This window comes from Rutilus rutilus (assembly GCF_951802725.1).
Source record: "Rutilus rutilus genome assembly, chromosome: 1".
NCBI classification, from domain to species: Eukaryota; Metazoa; Chordata; class Actinopteri; order Cypriniformes; family Leuciscidae; genus Rutilus; species Rutilus rutilus.
Genome location: NC_140209.1, coordinates 70,721,100 through 70,745,817, shown reverse-complemented (window position 1 = coordinate 70,745,817; position 24,718 = coordinate 70,721,100). Strand labels below are relative to the sequence as shown.

General features: G+C 36.8%; 1 protein-coding gene across 1 annotated transcript in view; it reads right to left on the bottom strand.

Moving 5' to 3' along the window:
• Nucleotides 1–2,043: 2,043 nt before the first annotated feature.
• LOC311296856 (ethanolamine-phosphate cytidylyltransferase-like) overlaps nucleotides 2,044–24,718 on the bottom strand; it is a 28,008-nt gene continuing 5,333 nt past the window's right edge. Inside the window, exons 2-13 of the mRNA XM_084418833.1 lie at nucleotides 17,422–17,510; nucleotides 15,361–15,522; nucleotides 14,979–15,045; nucleotides 14,811–14,895; nucleotides 13,052–13,093; nucleotides 10,171–10,309; nucleotides 7,467–7,549; nucleotides 5,765–5,842; nucleotides 5,605–5,670; nucleotides 3,738–3,803; nucleotides 3,566–3,654; nucleotides 2,044–2,298 (exon numbers count right to left, since the gene is read on the bottom strand). Coding sequence (XP_084274959.1) covers nucleotides 2,196–2,298; nucleotides 3,566–3,654; nucleotides 3,738–3,803; nucleotides 5,605–5,670; nucleotides 5,765–5,842; nucleotides 7,467–7,549; nucleotides 10,171–10,309; nucleotides 13,052–13,093; nucleotides 14,811–14,895; nucleotides 14,979–15,045; nucleotides 15,361–15,522; nucleotides 17,422–17,510 — 1,069 coding nt within the window. The 3' untranslated portion in view covers nucleotides 2,044–2,195. The remainder of the gene's footprint in view (nucleotides 2,299–3,565; nucleotides 3,655–3,737; nucleotides 3,804–5,604; nucleotides 5,671–5,764; nucleotides 5,843–7,466; nucleotides 7,550–10,170; nucleotides 10,310–13,051; nucleotides 13,094–14,810; nucleotides 14,896–14,978; nucleotides 15,046–15,360; nucleotides 15,523–17,421; nucleotides 17,511–24,718) is intronic.

Genomic DNA, 24,718 nt, shown 5'->3' with positions numbered 1-24,718 from the left:
CCTAACCTAACCTAACCTAACCTAACCCTAACCTAACCTAACCTAACCTAATGCACACTGGTTGCAAATAACAACATCAGTGACTATGTGATGTTCAGTGTAACTCATAGAGTGCTGTATCGTGACGACAGACAAGAGGATAAAAATGGACACTCATATGTCAAGCTTGATGAGGATATAGTCAAAGCTTTGAAAGGGTAAACTGAGAAGTCAACGAAATTCTAATGCATATCTATACAAATTATAATACATATATTCAAACATGGATTCAAAAATGTAAGTTATTCATTAATATGTCTCAATTTGATAATTATGTATCAATTTCTGCACAGAAGATGTTGTAGCATTTATGGAAGATCTCAGAACTTCAGTCTTAATGCATTACAGGGATCTTTCTATCACAACAGCTGAATTTATTTTTATTTAGTTCATTAATGCTTCAACTTCGTAAATATTTAAGTCAGTCATGAAACTACAGAAAAAGCAGTTGTTTAAACCACTTTAATGCAATCATTTGATTGCTATTACAGCAGACATGTTGATCTGCCTTTTCGCAAATCCCTTTCTTAATCAATGCAGAAACACTATTGCAACTGCTGAAAGAGAAATAAACTAACACAAGTCAATGACCAAGAGCCCAACTAAAGCAAACACCGATCACCATAATCGTGACTACGACGAAAAAAACATTTAATAAAACATCAACATCAAAAACCTCAATAAGAACTTCGGTAGACATATGACAGAAATAAAGTCAAACTTTAATCACTTAATTAACTGCAGTTGCTTCAGTGTTACGTTAACACTCTTTAGATTGGACCCATATAGATATTAGAACATTAGTGTTCGTTTACACTGAGAATTTTTTGCTGTGACGAATGTTGAGTTGTTAATAAAAAAAAAAATAAGTTGAAAGAATGTTTCAGGAACATCATACTGACCTTAAAAAAAAACATTCCACGAACATTTAAAAAACTGGACATTCCATAAGCAAACCAGAATATTTGGGAAAACATTCTTGTTTGCTGGGATGACGGATTTTTTCTTTTTGGATAAACTATCCAAACTATCCACAAGAATGTGACATTGAGGAAAATCCATCTAACAAAAGAGCCATCCTGAAACATGTTCCTTTATCCTTTTGAAGTAAGATAAAGGAAATAAAATTATGTTAAAAATAATAAACATAAAAAATGTTTTTTAAGAACATGTTAAAATGCATGTTTGTTAAATAGCTTATCCTAGCTATTCATTTTTCTTATACAGTTTAATTTGCTGGAGTGCTTTACAATGCAAAAAAAATAAAAATAATATGAGGATTAGCCATTGATTATGACAGATATATATATATATATATTAATAATTTATCATGAATACATGTTAGGACAGAAGACTGTAATGCTCTTCCAGTGGATTCAGGAGTGTTGCTTTCCAAGCGAAACAGGAGTCTCTGGACTTGCATGTAGAGGTAAAGGTCATGTAAGTCATCTTGGTTTCTTCCTCGGTGAGTAGATCTGATCAGACTGATGATGAGGAAGGACATGATGAAGAGGTCCTTTGATTGTGGAGAGAGGTTCACAAAACAGATGTCACACACCGACACAATCTCATGGCAGGTCGTAATTATTTTACGTTTTGGCAAATAAGAATTTGTGCAATCTCTCATACGATCTTCTTATGCCCCATTCACTCTCAGAAAAAAAAGGTACAAAAGCTGTCACTGGGACAGTACCCTTCAAAAGGGTTCTAATATGTACCATTTAGGTACTAATATGTACACGTTTGGTACCAATATGTACCTTTGAGGGACTTGAGGTACCTTTGTACCTTTGAGGGCACTCACAAAGGTGTACCTTTTGAAAAGGTAACGCCACAGTGACAGCTTTTGTACCTTTTTTTCTGAGAGTGTTGATGGTTATGTTTGAGGTGTGGTTAGCTAGGGGTGGATTGCTTTTGTCCCCCTCAAAATTGTATGTTTTCACACGAAATCGCCACCTCGTAAAATAGTTGCGTTTCCCCATGAGATCGGGTTAAACACACAGCTCCCAAAACAACACGTGCTAATTCAGCAATAAAAGGTGCTTCCAGCTGCTGGTGTTGTGATAGTATGTAAGTCCAGTATGTAGAAGAAACATTAGAAAAGAGTCAACTGCATGTACTGGGTTTTGTTAGTCTTTGAGGATGTGTTTTCCCCCCTACAGCACAGCCTGTGCCCTCTCCTCTTCTTGTCGCTTCATGGCCTGGATCACTGCCATCTCTTTGGCCTCCTTTTTCTGGTTTCTTGCCTCAAACAGCAACCTGGCAGAAACAAGAGGTAATATTACTAGCGTTGCATTGGTAATTGCTGACAGTGTTTGTCCATTCCAACATCTCACATGACCAGCCAAATATTACTTGCTTTCTATTGTTATTTTACTCAAACCTGACGGTGCATTTCTACAACTTACTTTATAATTGAAATGTTTGGAGTTTTGGAAGTATAGCCACAACATTTTATCATTAAACATGACATAAAACTACTCCTGTTATGAGCTTGCACAGTACACTCTAAAAAATGCAGGGTCGTTTCAACCCAAATTTGGGTCAAATATGGACAAACCCAACTTGAAACGACCCTGCATTTTTTAGAGTGTAAGCTGTTATACATGCCATAGGATATGGCCAAAACATGTCTGAAAGAAGTTTTTTTGTTGTTGTTGGAGATGTAATATAGGCACTTTAACAAAGATACGAGTTGCAAATGTCTGAAACTGAACCATTGTAAGTGCATTAAAAATGTTTCCAATTGATATATGCATACTGAGATATTCAATTTTGTGTCATAACAGCGTGTTATAGATGCAGTCAAAAGAGCTTGTCTTGTTTGGAAGCTGAAACGGTAAACCTACACTTTGAAGCACAGACCATGGGCCTCGTGTACAAAACGTTCTGTAGATTTCATCCTAAAAATGTGCATACGCACAAAAGCTAGATTTTGCCAGAACCTGCACAAAATTCTCTTTATAAAACCCAGTCATCGGAAAATTGTGTGTGTGCATGCATCTCCACCCCATCTCCTCCCCGAAATAACCAGATATGGAGCTTACAAAGCCTCGTTTTACAATGCATATGCATATTCCCATTCCCAATGTGATCCTTGACGATACAAGACATTAGGAAAATATGAGATAAGTACTATGCCCCGTCACTTTACATTACTAAAAATCATTCAGTATCCGTGACTTATTTTAGAAAAAATAAATCAAAATTGTATAACATTTAAGTGAAAGTTTTCAGAGAAGAGTTATTCTCAATCTTTTCCACTGGCCAAAAAGTATTTTTAATTGCTTTAAGCAAATCAAATGCATGCAATTTTTCCTAGAAGGTAAACATATATTTTAGGATGTTTATATAGGCTATTTTTTAATGGAAACAAATAGACCTTATTTTTTGCAGTGTAAATAATTGTCTGACTCAGCGCGTCACTGACAAAACATTTTAAAAATAAAACGTGCATAACTTTCGATTGATGTGTGTTTGGTCAAGATTTAATAACTGTGCATTATTACAGAGACAATTGCAACACCTGTTTTTGATGATCCTCTGCACAATGTTGTCAGTGGTGAGACTGTTTCCACTATCCACTGTCCGCAATATTCCCATTTTCCTGGGTACCTGTGTGTAGAAAACATGCACAGATGATCAAATGTTGTCAGTAACTGTGCTGTATTTTGAGTAATTATTGATGTGGCACTTACAGCATATGGGTCTGATCCATCTCTGTCTAGAAACACTTCAGTTTCGCCATGGCACACCAGGTCTACCTACACCATGAGGACAGTGTATTACTCTATGGCCACGTTTACACAGGCAAAAGGTAGGCTCAGTCTCAGATGGCATGACTGCACTGTAAAACTTTGACTTGTAAATGAATGGTGTTGCCAGTTCTTTACTGTAATCTACAGTATGTTGCCGTAAAGATCCCATGCACTAAATTAAAACTCGAGTTAATTCGTTTCATTTGCAGACACCGACTGCCTTAAATTGATCAACTGCCATTAGATTTAAAAACTAATATTTATAATGCGAGCATATTATTACTGTGAACTTATTTCAACTCTTCAGCAAAATGGTGACCCACAAACAGTGCTGCCAGTATATAACTGTTTTTTTTTTTACTTACAATAGTAGTGAGATAATTAAGTGAATATGTAAGTGATGATTACGAGCATTAGTGATGAACGCCTGCTGTTAACAAGCAGAATCACTGAAGGACAGAAAACAGAAAAAAGAGGAGATGAGCAGAAACACAAAAACTACAACTGACTTCCAGCCATTACACATTACACAACCAGTGTTGATGTTTAATTGAAAATGTTTGGTTTAATGTCACCATTATGGAGGATCAGTGTTTGTTTTAGGTGGGCTCTTGACCCTTAACTGTTTAACATCATTTTTTTTTTCTTTGGCTGCTTTAACTGTATTTGCAAGCTATATATTGATGTATTGATGATGACAACCATCAAGTAGTCAACTGATTCACTGATATCATCCAGTGTTTAATCCCTTATCAAAAGTGTCGCATTATTAACAGACTTAAATTTTACATTATCACTACTGTGAAACAACAGCAAGAGTTCCAGCGGCAAACAGTTATAATTAAAAATGTTGTTTGAAACACACCATAGAGCTACAGCCTCATTTAGCACATGGATCTCAGCAATGGTGGCAATATAAAAAGATCATTCAGCTGCATAATTTATTCATGCTGCAGTGCATGCTGGGAGTTTTGTACTATTCTGGTAACCATCATGCATTGCGACATGAAACTTTTGATTGTCAGCATTGTTGAGATTCATATGCTGATTGTTGATGTCTGTGTGTTTAAGTCAACAGTTTTTTTGCACTATAGAAATCAGAAATTAGTTTTAGAAATTTTAGTTTTATCATCTTCTTGGCTTTTTCTTGCCTTAATAAATGTGTTTTATGAACTCGCTGCCAAAGAAAAACTAATGTTAAAGAGTCAAGAGCCAGACTAAATCAAACACTGATCAGCATAATGATGACTACACACTTTATTATTTTCAATAAAACATCTAAATCTCTGTTAATTCTCATCAAGAACTTCATTACATGTATGAAATAAATATTGTTAAACTGGTTTGTAAACTGATTTCACACTCAGTGTGGCTGGAAGTCAGTTGTAGTTCTTGTGTTTCTCCTCGTTTCTTTTTTTTTCTGTTCTTGTCCTTCAGTGATTCTGCTTATCAGGTGTTCATCAGTGTCTGAATTCACTCTGTCAACTGGACAATATTAGTGAACTAATGTAGGGAATAGTGAATGAGGGTAGAAAGGGTGTGATTTGGAAAACAGCCTCTGAGTGTCGACTTTGAGCACTGTTAATTCACAGTATATTCCTGTAGGCTACTTTCTAGAAAATGACAAATATTACCCTAAATGCATTGTTTTCTATGGTATATTATTGTTTTAATGGAAAATTGTATGATAACGTCAGAATATGGCCATTTTTTTACAGCAAGGTTTTACAGTGTTGTCGATATGGTCTCTGTCAAAAGCAGGTCTGACAAAAAGTCAGAAGTCAAATTCAACACAAGAAGGGGATACCTTAAAATGGTCCAGTAAGTCTTTTGTTACAGCATATGGTGCTCCTATAACAACCTCAGAGACATACTGAGAGATTTGAAGACAAAAGAAAGACATTCATATTACACAATTAATTTCAAGACATAAACAGGCATTACCTGCGATCAGATCAAACACTCACTCGACAGGCCAGCACACTCAGAGTCCTCTCATGGATGTTCATGATGGGATAGTTTTTTCCCTTGTAACGATTCACCTCCTAGAATAATAGTAAAAAGCAAACAAACATGCAGTTACTCCTGCTTCTAACACATCTCTCCTCTAATATTACTGAGCATTATGCTCAACTGAGAAAATAATTGTGTGTGTGTGTGTGTGTGTGTGTGTGTGTGTGTGTGTGTGTGTGTGTCAGAGAACAGCAAGAACTCTCTGATCCGTTCCCAATCACACATGTGGAAAGATGATCTGGTCCACATGCGGCGTGGAATGATGGGACTTGGGCGGCTCACTCCTGTTTGCCAGATCTGGGCTACAAGCAGGCCATAGCAATGCCACATGTCAGCCAAGAGCAAAGAAATAAACCAGAACTGGACCTTATCTGAGCCAAAAAACCTGTGGTTACCTGTTGATGGTTTTAAAATCATCATGCAATGGCCTTGTCCAGTGATGCACTGTTTGAATCTAATCACGTCAAACATTTTTATTTATTTATTTATTTATTTTATTTTATTTTATTTTTTTAATTTCTCCCTCCGCTGATATGGAGACACACACAGACATCAACAATCAACACATAAATCTCAACAATGGCGACAATCATAAGTGCTATGCTGCAATGCATGCTGGGTATTCACATAGTACAAAACTTTAACTTCTTTTTTTTCTGTATTTTTTGTTGTGACATTTAGTATCTTTTTTTTGGTGATGTCCAGAGTTGATCTGATTATCTGAATATTTTGTTTATTGTCACCATTGTTGAGATTCATGTGCCGATTGTAGATGTCTGTGTGTGTCATAGTAAATAACATTTTAGTGCTCATGTTTGTTAAAATCTTCTAACTTATTGCTGCAGTGCAGTTTTATGTAGCAAAAACATAATTTGTAATGTAGGCCAAATGTATCAACTGAACAAAATAGTTATTAGATTCAAATGAGATTAGTGAATCAGGCTATTTCATGATGATTATAAAACCATCAACAGGTAATAATCATCACCTGATCTCATTTCACTTTAGCTTCCTTTGTTACTGCAAATATGTTTAACAAACACACTGTCACAGCAGCAAAAAAAAAGACATATTAAGAGTTAAGAGCCCAACTAAAGGAAACACTAATCACTGTTATGGTGAATTCAAATGAAACACATTAGAGTTAAATTTCTGTAGACGTATATTTCAGGAATAAAGTCAGACTGGTTAGTAATAAGTGAAGCTGGTAATGCTGTTAGTGGGGTTGTTTAATCCTCCTCTGCTGAGATCTTCACAGATTTAATGTCTTCTTTTCTCTTCAGTTGATTTCATCTAAGGCTGTGGCTGAAGTCAGTTGTAGTTCTTGTGTTTCTACTCGTCTCTTTTTCTGTTCTCCTCTTTCTTTCAGTGATTCTGCTTGTTAACAGGCTTATTAAGGCTGAAATGACTATTTAATATACACAGGTTTTGTGGCTCAGATAAGGTCCAGTTGTGGTTTATTTCTTTGCTCTTGGCTGACATGCGGCATTGCTATGGCCTGCTTGTGGCCCAGATCTGGCAAACAGGAGTGAGCTGCCAAAGTGCCATCATTCCACACTGCATGTGGGCCGGATCATCTTTCCATATGTGCCAGACGTGGGCCGAAACAATGTTGCTATCTGGGATATATCAAATACTTTCCTGTATCCAGCCTACCTGATCAAAGTGCAACCCCACGATAACATATGGCTTCTCTGAAAGCTGGGACACCGCATCCAGGAAATCCACATGGCCGATGTCTGATGTGCATCGGGTCAAAAAGGACAACTTTAACATCGTCTTAGTGTTTGGTAAACCAAATACACACAAGGTGGAAGGTAAAGCAAGGTGGAAAACAACACAAGGTTCTCGAGAAGTGTTTTTAATGTCCATGTTGTTACCGGCTATTCATGAAGTAATGACAGCTGCTAACTATACAACTTTCCAAGCAGACTGTAATAGTTTCCTGACAATGTTGTGAGTAACAGTTTCCCACCAGATCTTCTGCTGATATACCTTAAATTAATAATTTACACCAAAATTCAGTCGTTTTGATTCAGTCTGTTCAGTCTTTGGGCCCTATCTTGCACCCAGCGCAATTGACTTTGTACACCGACACATGTATCATTCCTATTTTGCACCCGCGCAAAGCGGACTTTTCCCTCCACAGACGCACGTCGGTTAACTAAGAAATACACTTGCGCTCCCCGGGGCGGTTCAGCGCAAAGAGGAGGCGTGTTCCGGCGCAAACGTTCCCTCATGCTATTTTACAGGTTTAGAAAACAATTGCGCCACTGACCGAAAAAAACCTGTTTAAAGTCAGTGGCGCGTTGCGCATGTTATTCATATGCTATTTTAAGGGCGCATGCTTGGCCTTAATCAATGTAGCGTGTGCACAACGCGTATACACTTTGATTCTCTCATCTACACACAGACGCAGCAGTTATCATTTTTGCAAATCATACATTATTACGATAGATAGATGGATAGATAGATAGATAGATAGATAGATAGATAGATAGATAGATAGATAGATAGACATTTTATTATAAAAGCATACATCTAGCTTACACGTTTACCCAAATTATCATACGCCTGTTTAACCGAAGTTAATTTGGGTGTGTTTCTCCATCCCCAACGTCCCTGACGAGAACGTCGGCCTCCTCGGCTGTGAACCGCTCCTCGCGTGCGCCTGGCAAATCCGCCATTATAATAGGAATCCGCTTTAGAACAAGCGCGACTGCTCTTAAAAGGAATGTGAGATGTCGCTCTGATTGGTTTATTTCACGTTACGCCCAAACCACACCTATGAATAATGAAGCTACTTCAGACCAACCCCTTTTAGATTTGCGCCGGGTGCAAGAGTCATTTATCCCGCCGGGAAAATAGCAACAGCGCCCAAGACCCGCCCACAAAGTTACTTGCGTTTCAGATCGTTAAAATAGGGCCCTTTGTGTGAGCCATCAGATATACCTTGTTATTTAGTGACGTCCCGGCAAACAAAGTATGTCAGGACTGTTATATTTTGGTTGAAAATGAAAGTCGGGTTGACGTCTAAACCCAACGTTTGTTTGACGTCAAGCTCCAACGTCAGATAGACGTCAGAATTTTGGTTGGAATAAGCACCACACTGCAAAAAAGGTTGAAATGCATGGCAGCACATAAAAATCTCTGAAGATCTCAGCAGAGGAGGATTAAACAACAAAAACAGCATTGCCAGCTTCACTTATTACTAACCAGAAGCTCTTATTGAGATTAACAGATGTTGATGTTTTATTGAAAATAATAGTTTGGTTTGAAGTCACCATTATGGTGATCAGTGTCTCATTTAGTTGGGTATTCCATTAGTTTTTCTCTGGCAGCTGTAACTGTGTTTGTTATGGTGAGAAAAGCAAAAGAAAATGTGATCAGATGATATTGTTTACTTGATGTATGATATATGCGTCAAATAGTGGTCTGATTCACTGATGACATCCAGTATCTAATCTTTGGATTCACTATCATTTCGTATTTTTCATTATAGCAAACCTGAAATTCTGTTTTCCACTTAACATTTTGAACTCCAGCATCTATTAGACTCACTCAGACATCAATAATCAGCATATGCATCTCAACAATGGTGACATGTTTGATGCCACAATGCATTCTGGGAGCCATGGATGAGTTTTGTATGATGCACCCAGAATGCATTGCGGCATGTAACCTTTATTGAGATTCAAACGCTGATTCTTTAATGTCTGTGTGTATCTTTAAAACTTCTATCATAGGACTATTACAAACAATGATGTGAAATTAATATCATGATATCTAAACAAAGAATAGACTCTGCACATGATCAGTGAATCAAACACTGCATGATGATCATGTCTTTATTATCATCAAGCTACCATCATCTGAAGACAATTTCTCTTGCACTTCTTCCCGTTACAAACACAGTTACAACAGCAAGAGAAAAACGAATGTTAAAAAGTCAAGAGTCAAAAGCAACACTGATCACAATGATGGTGACTTCAAACCAAACATTAACATCTAAACAACTTCTGTATACGTCTGACACAGAAATAAAGTCAATCTGGTTAATAATAAGTAAAGTGTACTGCCAAGCATTTCACCCTTTTTTATGTTTTTTTTTTTTTTTTTTTTGGTGTTTATTCCCACCAGAGCTTGACGTCAAACAAACATTGGATTTAGACGTCAACCCGACTTTCATTTTCAACCAAAATCCAACGTCTTCCTGTGCCTGCTGGGAATCTTCCCTTCCACCAGATATTTTAACAGCCCCAGTCTTCATTATAGAGAAGATAACACTGGATATTTGACAGTATTTGTTCTTTTGAGTTTAACAGGAGAAACTCTGGGAGCAGAAAGCATGAAAGGATACGGAACAGGTCGAAGGCTCCCGCCACATAGATGATGGTGTCTCCTGGCTGCGGCTCCTGGCCCGAGGCAAACTGGATGATTTTCTGAGACGTCTGCAGGAACTGTGACACTCCTGTCCAGGGACTGTGGCCCTTAGGACCCTGTGGCCAACGGTACAGAAATGATAACAAACAGACATTACAGCAATATATGCCAAAAGAGGGGTTACAATGAAATCATTCCTCTTTCAGTGACGTCACTTACGATCTACGCATACCTGCACATGCCAGGTTTAGAAGGGTAGAAGTGCTTCCTATGGAGTCATCGTTGGTGTATGTGAATTTTTTTTGTCAATGTTGTGTTTAGAATTGAACTCTTTTCCCGCCATTGATGGAAATTTCCGTCATTTGTGAGAAAACGCTTTCAACACCATTGACAGAATTTTCCAGCTATCCATGTTTTTTGACTGTTATACGCTAGGGGGCGCTATTACACATCTTCTGAAAGAGTACAGAATCTCCTGATCAAAACACAGGAGAAGAAGAAGCAGCAGAACCAAGCGATAGCATATGTACCCTTACGGAAACAAAATTATATTGGAATATACTGCAAATATATTATTAATATACTGCGATATATTACATAGTACATTTCCATATATGGGAAACTAGTGCTTATATTTTTCAATATTCTGCAATATATGCATTGATCATGTATGGTAATATATTAATGAATATAAAATATTTATAAATGAAGACAAAAATAGCATTACATGTAATATTCACAAAGTTTTATCCTTTATTGTGCACATATTGCACATAAATGTTCCCATATAAATGTGAATGTATGTTCACACACACATATACACACACATTCACGGAATGAGTTACAACAGATTTCTAGTCTTAAAGGAGAGTAAATGTTGAAATTAAGTGTTATTTAATGTGTTTTGCTCATTATTAATATAGGGGGAGATATGTTAGTTTTTAATGCTCTATTATTTTTTAATTTAAAAAGGTTTTCTGTGAGTTTTTGGGGTTACTAATGCGCTGAAGAGTAGAGCCTGTGGTTTGGTTAACGATTGGCCAAAAATCATTAATACTATAATGACTATATTTTACAAGTATTGATTGTGCACTCCTCAGTACAGTGATAGTCTCTTGGCTAATAACTTTAGTGCATGCAGGTGTGCTTGTGCTATTGTCAACTAGCTTGAAAATATGAAACAACTTATAATGTAAATAATAAAAAAGAATATTAGAAATATATTACATTAAAATATTTCTCTATAAATGTGTTTATGTTGCATGAGTAAATATATCTGCATTAAATTACACATGCAGTCCCATATCTGATCACATATACATCTATATATTATGAAGTATATTACTGAATATTAAATTACATACATTATGATGTATTAGTAAATATATTGTAACATATTTTTCAATATATGAAAAGCGGCAAAAAAAAAAAAAAAAGCACACTATATTATTCCGTATATTTTCAAATATACTGTTAAACCGTTTAATATATTGATAACTCATACATAGGAAATATATTTTTGTTCCGTAAGGTTAATCATATGCATATGTATAATAACACAATCATCAACATTAAACAGCATGTAAATCAAAACTGCGTAATGTTACTGAATGAAATGTCGACCCAGAAAGGGTTAATGACTGTAAAGCATTAGAGGTGTTGATGGACTCGATCGACTCCTTCTGTGTTTTAATTATCGTTCTGAATCTGATCCAGATGTAGTCTTTGACAAAAACATGATTTTCTCAACTTTTTGCTCAAAATGTTGCTTTTTTATGAAACACATTCAAATGTTGATTAAAAAAAAAAAATGCACGAAGCTAGAATGAAACACTTTTTTTGTTTAAAGCAAAGTTCTTTCTTTTGATATATTGCATGTTCAGATATTCATAAAAACAAATATTCTGGGAGCCATGAAAATTTTGTGAAAATTATGATTTGCGAACTTAAAAAAAACACGCTGGCGGGGAAAGAGTTAATCTCTGATATACAATAATTAAAAGGAATTATATTGGTTTACTATATTGGTTATATTTGCGTTTGTGATAGATAATCTAACTAGCCAACCATGATCTTGAATACATAAAGCAAATTATAACACAGAATGGTATTTACTGTCTTTGGTTTGTTATATCACTTACACGTTGAAACCACTGTATAGTTTACCATCCCTGTTTGTGATACTCCAGCCAAAAATGATTTTACTCACCCTCATGCCCTCGTCCCAGATGTATATGGCTTTCTTTCTTCAGATGAACACAAACAAAGATTTTTAGAAAAATAATCCATCTTTTGCGAGTCCACATAAAGCAAGGACCTCTAAAGTAGACACTTCAAAAACCACACAAAATGAATATGACAGTAATCCATATGACCCCAGTTGATGTAAAAAAAAAGCACAATGGTAGCTGTGTGTCCGAAAAATACTAATATTTTAAATTCTTTAATCTATAAACCATCACTTCCAGCCATCTGTTATACATTTTTTGCAATTTTGCTTATGGAAATGTATAACTCAGAAATGTATAACTATTACAATTAAAATTGTAAGATTGTTTAGATCTGACAATTTTCTTTGTATCCTTGATAAATATTATCTATGGTGTGCAACTTGAATGCTGAAGTATAAAAACTTTTAAATCTTCAATTGTGTGATAAATATACAAGCAGCAACAAAAACGCTTTGGTCTCATTATAGTATTTAATCAATGAACCACTCCAGCTTCTTGGCTCTGTTGGAAATGCAAAGTAATGCCTAGAAACATATTTTCGGTGATATTTGTGTCAAGTGTAAGTGACATCACTGACAGAGGAAGTTATTCTCTGTATAGAAGAGCCAAAGGGAATAAAACACTCACTCTTCCAAAGTTGTCTGTGTGTTGTTGATAGTCTGAACTGCCCTAAAGAGGAAAGAAAGATAAAGAAATAAACGTCCATTGTAAATACAAGTTTGAGGTCTCTACGATTTATGGGGCCCTATTTTAACGATCTGAAACGCAAGTATCAAGCGCGAAACGCAAGTAACTTTGTGGGCGGGTCTTGGGCGCTGTTGCTATTATACCGGCGGGATAAATGACTTTTGCGCCCGACGCAAATCTAAAATGGGTTGGTCTGAAGTAGCTTCATTATTCATAGGTGTGGTTTGAGCGTAACGTGAAATAAACCAATCAGAGTGTCATCTCACATTCCCTTTAAGAGCAGGCGTGCTTGTTCCATGGCGGTTTGCTATTATAACGGCGGATTTGCCAGACGCACGCCAGGAGCGGTTCACAGCCGAGGAGACCGACGTTCTCGTCAGGGCCGTAAAACACAGAGAAGTGACATTGGGCATGGAGAAACACACCCAAATTAGCTTCGGTTAAACAGGCGTATAATAATTTGGGTAAATGTGTAAGATAGATTTATGCCTATTTTTTCACATCTTCATGGACACAACAATGATTTCCCTCGTGTGGAATATTTTTCCTTGTAATAATGTATGGTTTTCTAAAAATGAGAACTGCTGCGTCTGTGTGTAGATGAGAGATTTAAAGTGTATGTGCATTGTGCACACGCTTCATTGATTATGGCCAAGCATGCGCCCTTAAAATAGCATCTGAATAACATGCGCAACGCGCCACTGACTTTAGACTAGGTTTTTCCTGCTCTGTGGTGGAATTGTTTTCTGAAACTGCAAAATAGCACCAGGGAACGTTTGCGCCGGAACACGCCTCCTCTTTGCGCTGAACTGTCCCCGGGAGCGCAAGTTCATTCCCTAATTTACTGACGTGCGTCTGTGGAGGGAAAAGTCCGCTGTGCGTCGGGCAGAGGCGGACAGAGTACACAGCTTCATTACTTGAGTAAAAGTACAGATACCCCTTGCTAAATTTTACTCAAGTACAAGTAAAAGTACTACAGTCAGATGTCTACTTAAGTAAAAGTACTGAAGTACTTGTTTTTAAAAGTACTTGAGTATCAAGAGTACAAGAGTACATTTTCTAAATATTGCATTACTACTGCCACAGTGCTTACATTGGTAAACACAGCAAACACTTGAAGCGAAAACTATCATTAACTTGTTCAGAAAATTTAAATAGTCTGGCGAGGTGGAGCCATGGGTTGGCACATTCCCGGGATGGACCTGCTGCGTCTTCATCCATTGTTTCGTCCATGGTTTCGTCTCTTATCTAAATCTGACCATGGAGTTGACTTTGGCGGAAAGCTGAAGGTGATTGCTGATAGGCTGTCCCAATCAGTGGTGCCAGCACAATCCAATCACGTTTGAGAGGGAAACAACAAATTTAGTTTTTATTTTATTTATTTTTTAGAAGTAGTAACGGGTACTCACGGTTATGGATAGAAATGTAGTGGAGTAAAGAGTACAATATTTGCCTCTCAAATGTACTTGAGTAAAGTCATGAGTACTCCCCAAAAATGATACTCGAGTAAAGTACAGATCCCTCAAAATTGTACTTAAGTACTGTACTCAAGTAAATGTACTCCGTTACTGTCCGGCTCTGGCGTCGGGTGCAAAATAGGAATGAAACATGCGTTGTATACAAAGTCAATTGCGCTGGGTGCAAGATAGGGCCCATGGTCTCATACACTTGTATTATTTGTGTGTGTTTGTGGCCTCACCATGTTGCTGTGATGAGCTTTGGTCATGAGCAGCATGCGGCCCACCAGGTCAGTAGTGGACACTCCCTGGGTCCTCTTACACTCTCTGCAAACATCAACTCTGGGTGAGAACCGGACTGAACATGCACAACACCAGCAGCATTAAAGCCAGGTGTGTGACGGGCTTACCTGTACCTACCAGACCTTTTCACTTCTTCATATGTGTCTTTTCCATCCACAGTAAGAGTGATGTCATCTGTGAAGACAGAACCACACTTAAGCTTATCAAAAGTGCTTCTTATTGTAGGTTTAACCCTACATGAAGTGCCAAACAGATTGATCCCAGTTGGTGTGTGGTATAATGTGCCCAAAATATTGTGCATGGAGGACCAAGACTAAAACCATGAACATGACGTGAAAATGAAAACTGCGTCGGACTGAAACTAGCAAAACACACTTGCGCCTGGCGCTGCATTGAGTCGAGTGTATGATAGGGCCCAATGACTTCTCTTTACTGACTTCATCAACACTTTACCACAGGTTATTATGGTTATTATACTCAAGCTCTGACCTCCATGAACACAGAAATCACAGGTATATTTGTCCAGAGTCTCGAGCGTGGTCACGTATGGAGCTCCTTCCACGATCTCATCCACCCACTTGATGGCTCGCACCATCTTATATCTCTCCGCCTGAGTGAACACTGGAGGACCTTTGTGCTTAGAGATCTCATCTGCACACAGAGAGAGAGAGAGAGAGGGAGAGAGAGAGAGAGAGAGAGAGAGAGACTATTGGTTTGTTCAATGATCTCAGTTTTGATATCGCGTCTGATAATCCTGTTTTTCAAAAATATGAAATGAAAGTCCATGTTGAGAAACTCTACAGGACCACCTATATCCTATGGAAGCTTGTTTCTGCCACAGAATAAAACATTTTAAAAGAAAATGTACAACTTTACATCTTGCAATTCTGAATATATTTCTATTTATATCATGCAGATCTCTGACTTTATAACACTATTGACTCTATATCACGCAATTCTGACTTTATAATATGCAAATGCGACTTTATATCACGCAATTCTGACTTTATAACACACAATTGCGACTTTATATCACACAATTCTGACTTTATAACACAATTGCGACTTTATATCATATAATTCTGACTTTATAAATTGCAATTGCAACTTTATATCACGCAATTCTGACTTTATATCATGCAATTCTGAGTTTATAACTTGCAATTGCAACTTTATATCACGCAATTCAGAATTTATATCACGCAATTCTGACTAAATCACGCAATTCTGACTTTATAACACAATTGCGGCTTTAAATCACGCAATTCTGACTTTATAACACTCAATTCTGACTTTATATCACGCAATTCTGAATTTATATCACGCAATTCTGACTAAATCACGCAATTCTGACTTTATAACACAATTGCAACTTTATATAACGCGATTCTGACTATAACACGCAATTCTGACTTTATATTACGCACTTGCGACTTTATAACACATTTGCGACTTTATATCAGACAATTCTGACTTTATAACGCAATTGCGACTTTATATCTTCAATTCTGACTTTATAACACAATTGCGACTTCACATCATGCAATTTTGACTTTATAACTTGCAATTACGTCTTTATATCACGCAATTCTGACTTTATAACACAATTGCGACTTTATATCAGACAATTCTGACTTTATAACACAATTGCGACTTTAAATCACGCAATTCTGACTTTATAACACGCAATTCCAATATTTATATAACGCAATTGCGACTTTATATCTTCAATTCTGACTTTATAACTTGCAACTGGAACTTTACATCAAGCTATTCTGACTTTATATCTCGCAATTCTGACTATAACACGCAATTGTGACTTTATATCACGCAATTCTGACTTTATAACTCGCAATTGCGACTTATATCATGTAATTCTGACTTTATAACACACAATTGCAACTTTATATCATGCAATTCTGACTTTATATCACACAATTGCAACTTTATATCATGCAATTCTGACTTTATATCACACAATTGCAAGTTTATATCACTCGCCATTGATTGAAAAGCCTGTTGTTCTATCATGATCAAATGCACCATGCAAAAAGAAAAAAGAAGCACCTTCTCATGGGATACACTCTTAAATATAAAGTTTCTTTATTGGCTTTATTGGTTCCATGAAGAACCTTTAACATCCATGGAACCTTTCCATCTGTTAGACGTTGTAAAAGGTTCTTTAGATTTTTTAAATGTTCTTTACACTAAGAGAAAAAAATATATATTTTATGAACTGTTCTCTGAAAGGTTCTTTGGGAAACCAAAAATGGTTCTTCAATGGCATCCCTGCAAAAAAACTAATTTTGGAACTTTTATTTTTGAGAGTGTACGGCCAAGACAATGCTGTTGTGCACTATAATGTGTATATTTATAACTTAAATCATAAAATTTAAACTTAATTCACACACAAGTCTGCTTAAGTAATATTAAAACGTTGAGAACTAAGTTGTGTCAGTAAATAATCAGAAATAATTGTGAGATTAATTGATCAAACACTGCCTGACACTGACACTACATGACTGTGTTTGTGTGTGTGTGTGTTCTCACCGTCAGTGTGCACTCCAACAATGAGGTAGTCCCCCATAGCCTTGGCTTGTCGAAGCTGGTTGGAATGACCATAATGGACCATGTCATAGCTAAGAAGAAGGGAAGATAGATGAAGACAGATGTTAAGGAGGCTGGAAAGGTGGTAGCAGTTGACCCAAGCCGATTGCAAAATACTCTGTTGATAAAGTACACCTTCGGTGAGTGGAAACCTTATTATTAAAATAATTTTGATATCCACAAATAAATAGTTCACATTAGAAAGCGAAAACAAATCTGCAAATAAATTATGATACAGCTTATACTCAACAATCTATCTATCTATCTATCTATCTATCTATCTATCTATCTATCTATCTATCTATCTATCTATCTATCTGTCTATCTATCTATCTATCTATCTATCTATCTATCTATCTATCTATCTATCTATCTATCTATCTATCTGTCTGTCTGTCTGTCTGTCTGTATATCTATCTATCTATGTATCTATCTATCTATCTGTCTATCTATCTATCTGTCTGTCTGTCTGTCTATCTATCTATCTATCTATCTATCTGTCTATCTATCTGTCTGTCTGTCTGTCTGTCTGTCTGTCTATCTATCTATCAATCTATCTATCTATCTATCTATCTATCTATCTATCTATCTATCTATCTATCTATCTATCTATCTATCTATCTATCTATCTATCTATCTATCTGTCTGTCTGTCTACCTGTCTGTCTGTATATCTATCTATCTATCTATCTATCTATCTATCTATCTATCTATCTATCTATCTATCTATCTATCTATCTATCTATCTATCTATCTATCTATCTATCTATCTATCTATCTATCTATCTGTCTATCTATCTGTCTATCCATCGTCCGTCCGATCTATCTATCTATCTATCTATCTATCTATCTATCTATCTATCTATCTATCTATCTATCTATCTATCTATCTATCTATCTATCTGTCTGTCTGTCTGTCTGTCTGTCTGTCTATCTATCTATCTATCTATCTGTCTGTCTGTATATCTATCTATCTATCTGTCTATCTGTCTGTATATCTATCTATCTATCTGTCTGTCTGTCTGTATATCTATCTATCTATCTGTCTGTATATCTATCTGTCTGTCTGTCTGTCTGTCTGTCTGTCTGTCTGTCTATCTATCTATCTATCTGTCTATCTATCTGTCTATCCGTTCGTCTGATCTATCTGTCTGTCTGTCTGTCTGTCTGTCTATCTATCTATCTATCTATCTATCTATCTATCTATCTATCTATCTATCTATCTATCTATCTATCTATCTATCTATCTATCTATCTATCTATCTATCTATCTATCTATCTATCTATCTATCTATCTATCTATCTATCTATCTATCTATCTATCTACCCAGCCAGCCAGCCAGCTAACAGATTTTTGTTATAAGAACGTTCTCCAAATATTCAGTGTTGGTTCTGGGAACGTAAAAAATGTCCCGTTTTCTTGACCGTTAGAGGAACGTGTTTTAGGAGGTGTGATGTTCCTCAAACGCTCTTTCAACTTAATTTTGATCAACAATTCAATATTCTAGGAACATTGATTTCTAACAATCCAAGAACATAAAAATGTCCAGTTGCCTGAATGTTAATATAATGTTATTTAAAGGTTAGTATGATGTTCCTGAAACGTTCTTTCAATCATAAGAACACAAACTACAACTTTCTTCAGACACAGCCTTCGATGAACTGAAGATAAAGGAAGACATTACAGTTTTTCTCAGTCGCTTTGGTGCATTTCTCACATCACTATTTACATTTGCACAACAGTTAGTTCAACCTCCACAACATTTAGTCATTTGTGCACATCATAGTAGCAGTTTCTCATTCCTTCCAACAAATTGCAAATGCTTTTGGACATGCAACAACTGCTTTCATACAACTCTCTGCTGTTTTATAACATTATCATTTTCTTATGTCATGTCAGTCAAAATTAACTATACTTGTGAATGCTGAATAGTCATTCCATATAAAACTAATAGTCCTCATTTCATTGCTTGAGTCATTACATACAAAAATGTTGAACTAGTTGTCAAAATAAAAAAATAAAAAAAATAAAAAAATAAATAATTCCAGAAAAAGTCTCCTAAATTGAACAATTTGCAATTGAGCAAGAGATGATATTCGCTGTGATGTAGATTAAATTATGTGACCAGACAGAGAGGTACGTCTGGATGTGCATGAATGATTACAGTCCTATGTATGTTGTATGTTCAGTTCCAATACAGTATATAGGCCTACTGCAATATTGTGTACAGTTGTGCACAGCTCTACCCAAAGGGAGTTTATGTTTGTTGTAAATAATGGTGTATTTTTTCTTTTGCACAATGCTGTGAACAAACTAGAATGGCAAAGAGCATATGCAGTAAAAATGTGAAACATACATATATTCAGTGTCTTGTACTCAGTTACCTCATAAATACAGTAATGTGTAACTTTACTGTATTTTTTCAAATGGCTGTGCAAATAGTATTTAGTGCTGTATTGAGCATTTTCAGGTAGTGTCACCAAGATCTGACTTTTATCATTGGAAAACATTTAGAGAGTAAACTGTCATAATGAAAACATGACTAAGCCATTTGACTATCTTGTTCATAAACGATGGTGTCAGGACTTTTTATTTTGATGACACTGACACTTTCATTGACATAAATACTTGCTTTTGAGGAATGGGCTATCCATTTTGAGCAAGTGACAAGCTTTTGCAGGTTATCAACTAGGTTTTGCAGTTTGTACTAATTGTTTTGAGAACTGCATTAACTGTTGTGCAAATGTAAATAGTGATGTGAGAAATGCACCAAAGCGACTGAGAAAAACTGTAAATGGCTCTGCTGTATCTTCAGGATCATGAGCATGAAATATTTACTACTGAAACTGGTTTCCAGCGCCCAAACTGCAACTGAGCTCTGCGTGTTTGATAGAGAATGCCTTCACATGCAGCAGGAACCAGCAGAAACATGCAGCAGAAACCAGCAGAAACCGGCAGAAACATGCAAAAACCAGCAGAAACATGCAGCAGAAACCAGCACTATGTGAGAAAGCACTATGAATTTGATGTATTTCTTACAGTATTATAGTAATGGGAGTCTAATGATCATAAAGTGCGACAATCAGATTATGGTAATGTGAAGGGGGGGCAGGGGAACTGTCTTTCGTGTTCAAAGGTCTTAAAGGTCTTAAAATACATTCAATACATTTGTTAGCTTTAACTTTGGAGATGTTTTATGAGATTCTCAGCAGAGCACATGCTAGTACTGAGGAAAGACTGAGTGATTGATTGACCCGGCGTCAGCTGTAGGGCTGCAACTAACGATTATTTTGATAATCGATTAATCGGTAGATTATTTTTTCGATTAATCGATTAATCGGTTTATGTACTTATATTTTAGTTTTGCCCATTTTTTTCCCAAGTAAATTATTAATAAAGGGTCTTTATCATTCAACATAGACTTTTTAGAGATTTTAACCATTTTGCATTGTCATATCCTCATCAAAAACATACCTGTGTTTTATTATGTGTTACTAATCCTTTGTCGAACTCTTCTGCAATCAAAACACTGACCCATACGTACTCTAGCAAATTTCACAAGGAGATTTCAAATAATGTTTTCACCATGGCTGTCCTTAGGGCTACTAAAGTAGTTTAACATCCCGAACAAAGCTTATTAAGGAATCTTTCAGAACATATTTTCACTAAGAATAAGAATAAAACAGAATAAAATTGCAGTAAATTGCATTTTATTTTATTTTTTCCTGTAAACACATAGCTTATACCTGGGAAACAGCTTTATAGCTTATGCTGTGAAATTGTAAACAATCCTTCGAATAAAGTGCCAATGGCATGAAACCTGAATGGAATTCACATTTTAAAATAAAATTTAAAGTAAAATCCATCAGAAGGTTGTCCAGAAAAAAATTGGACACACACAAAAAAACCTGCTGTATGAAAAAGAGCAGTGCATACTTAGAAAAAAAGTGCATTTCAAATACATTTAAACATTTACCTCTCTCATTCAGTCATAATTAGGCTGCAAGACTGAATTATGAACTGGTAAACGACAAACTGATCACAGAACATGTTTGCAAAGCTTTAAACAGCAATGTTATCAGCTTTTACGACTAAACATTTGCAAACAACATTGTACTGCAGAATCTGCGTATCAAATGATTTTGATTAATATGCGCGAGGGAGGGAGAGAGAGAGCAAGACAGCGCTCGGGTGAGTGCGCGCGCGCGGCCGGGGCTCGCTCGCTCTCTCTCTGCTCGTTCATATGCAAATGATACACTTTCACTCTATGATAGTTAGACTGTGCAATTAATTATTTTTTCTGAGAGAAGCCAGCTTCCATTGAAAATGAATGACTTCCGGTAACTTTGGAAGCTCAAGTCGGCAGCGGTGTGAACGTACAGTTACTCCACTGCCGCCTGCCTCCGCCATCTCGCTGAATACTGCAGAGACGCTGTGCGGGACGCACGTGACATAAAACGAGGCCAGCTATTGGCTATTCGCTACTTCTCCTGCTGTACTGGCTGAGTAAAACCTCCGATGGCTCATTACTGCCACACTTTGGTCACCGCAGATTTAAAATATGCACGAAATGAGCCGCTTACGGCAAATAAAAGTTATTTAGCAACTAATCGATGACTAAATTCGTTGACAACTATTTTAATAATCGATTTTAATCGATTAAATCGATTAGTTGTTTCAGCTCTAGTCAGCTGATCAGACCTGTCATGTGGTTAATGCACACCTCGACATGCTTTGACTATTCTTCAGAGGTCAATCAAACCCATTAACACAGCTGTTAAAAGATACACCGACCAGACTGCCCTCATTTTACCTTAATCACATAACATGCTATTTATAGTTGTCTTCCTGAAGGCTTTCTCAAAGAGGAATCCACTGTCTATGTGCTGACAAAGTGCTGACCATTGCTCAACACGGGCTTAATGTGTTCTTGAGCGTCAAACATTACCTGATCTCGGTCTCTGCGCTGGTCACGATATAGCAGGGAGGGGTTAAATTACATTTTACTATGAAAGGAGTTCAGCATAGACATCCTGACCATTCAGGGTTGGAGATGCACTTTTTTGTATCATAAAAAGCTATTTATAAAGAAATGTAACTTGACTTGACTTGTACTTTGCTTTAGGCTTTAGAGTAAGTGTACGTTATTTTAAAATGGAGCATTAAGATTAGCGCCACTCATGGACATTTCAGCTCAGAACTCAACACTTATAATTGGACTCACATGTGAGCTTCGTTGAGAATTCAGAGTACATTTTTGCCTTTATTTCTTCTTAGACAACTTGGTGGCCTTGGAGTTAGTCAGCATAGAACTTGAGTACAAATCTATTGTAGAGAGTGTATTAAAGGGGTGGTATTTTCACAAGATGTAAAATAAGTCTCTGATGTCCCCAGAGTGTGTATGTGAAGTTTTAACTCAAAATACCCTACAGATATTTTTATATAGCATGATAAAGTTGTCACTTTTTGAGGGTGAGCAAAAACGCACCGTTTTGTGTCTGTTCCTTTAAATGCAAATGAGCCGCTGCTCCCGGCACAGGGGGGCGGAGCTTCAACAGCTTGTGTCCTTTTACCTCACACACACATGCACTGGAAATTTCAGAAACTTTTAGCCTTTTATGTTCAAACCGGATTCAGACAATGATGGAGAGACTCAAGAAGAAGTGACAACATGTAGAAGCAACAGGAATGGTTAGTTGATGAATTTATGTAGCTTATGTGTAGTTATCTTCTAGTCTTGATTAGCATATTCTGTCTTGATAATCTATAAATCGTGTTCAGGGGGCGTGATGTCACTAACCCGGGAGGAATGTCGTGTAGTCTCTACCAGTCGTTTGTTGTAGTCCTTAAAAAGAGATTTCTGTAAAAGCAAATATCTCCCTTTGCTTTGAACTTTGAGCGTTGTAACTTTGCAGATGTTGTTTATGCTCAAACAGCAACATTACACACTAACTAAAGTTAGAAAAGTGAAATCATAATCAACCACCCCTTTAACTTTTCATCTCCCCCTCCCAGCCTGGCAAACTGCAGATCTAAGAACAAACTCTTAGCACAACTCTATGCTGAAAGGGCAAAGAAGGAGGCCAGGATTGAGTTATCAACTCTCTCTTTACTCAGTTCGAGTCCTTGAAATCAGGAAAGCGCTACAGAATCCCTCTAGCGAATAAAAATGTGTTTAAGAGGTCTTTTATTCCGAACGCTATTAAAATTCTCAACTTCCAATGGATCCCAATGGAGCTTACTGAAATGTTGTTAATAATAGCTAAACTGTATTGCTTTGAAATGGAAAGCAGACACTGATGTGACACTGATCAGAGATTTGCAGCTGTGTACCCTTAGAGAAGATCACATATCAAACGAGAAGCAGGGGTGAATTATTGTACAAAATCTGGAAAAACTTTTTGAATGATATAAATACAGTATAATGTCACATGACTTGAGTTGATAAAGTAGATTTTCTAACTGTTTTACAGTGTATCTCCCTTTTCCTTTTTGTTGTTGTGTTTTTTTGTTGTTGCCTCCTTTGTGTCTTGTCTGATTGTTTGCTATTGTTATTATATTTGAGAAAAGCGATATAATATATCTCAACTCCGCAAGCGATCGATAAATGACAGTGGCATGGTATTTTTGTAATGTGAATCTGTCTGTGTTTTTATCTTTGTTTTACTATACTACTGCCTGTATAGTTATTTTATGTCCTGGTGAGCCAAAGATACTTCTCCACCAATAAAGAAATACAATACAATACAATAGTTTTACTTAAATGGTTAGATTTTTTTAAATGGTTCTCATAAAAGAAAAAACACCATATGATTTGCCGTACACAGCACGCTTTCCCAGGTTTCTTTAGCATGTACTAGTGCTCTCATCTCCTGATTTATCAGTCTGTCAGTCTTGGTTGTGTTACTCCTTCCTTCGGCCCAGTTCCTCCATCGGATCCCTTTCCTCGCCTGAACACCCGGACATCGAGACTGTCCATCTCGGTGTTGACCCCTGGCTTCGTCTCGGGTTCGGGCTCTCAGGTTTCTCTGAGGTCTGTCTGAGGATACGATCTCCATTCTCCAGGCTTCAACACGAACCTTAGAGAAGATCTGTGCCTAGATTTAACCAGCGTGGTATATGCCAACGCTATCTCACCACCAATGGTTAAAAGGTGGCTAATTCGTACAAATTGGTACGACCTCACTCTAAACTAATTTGTCTAAACCCACGTGATGGGTAGGTTTAGGGGCGGGGTCAG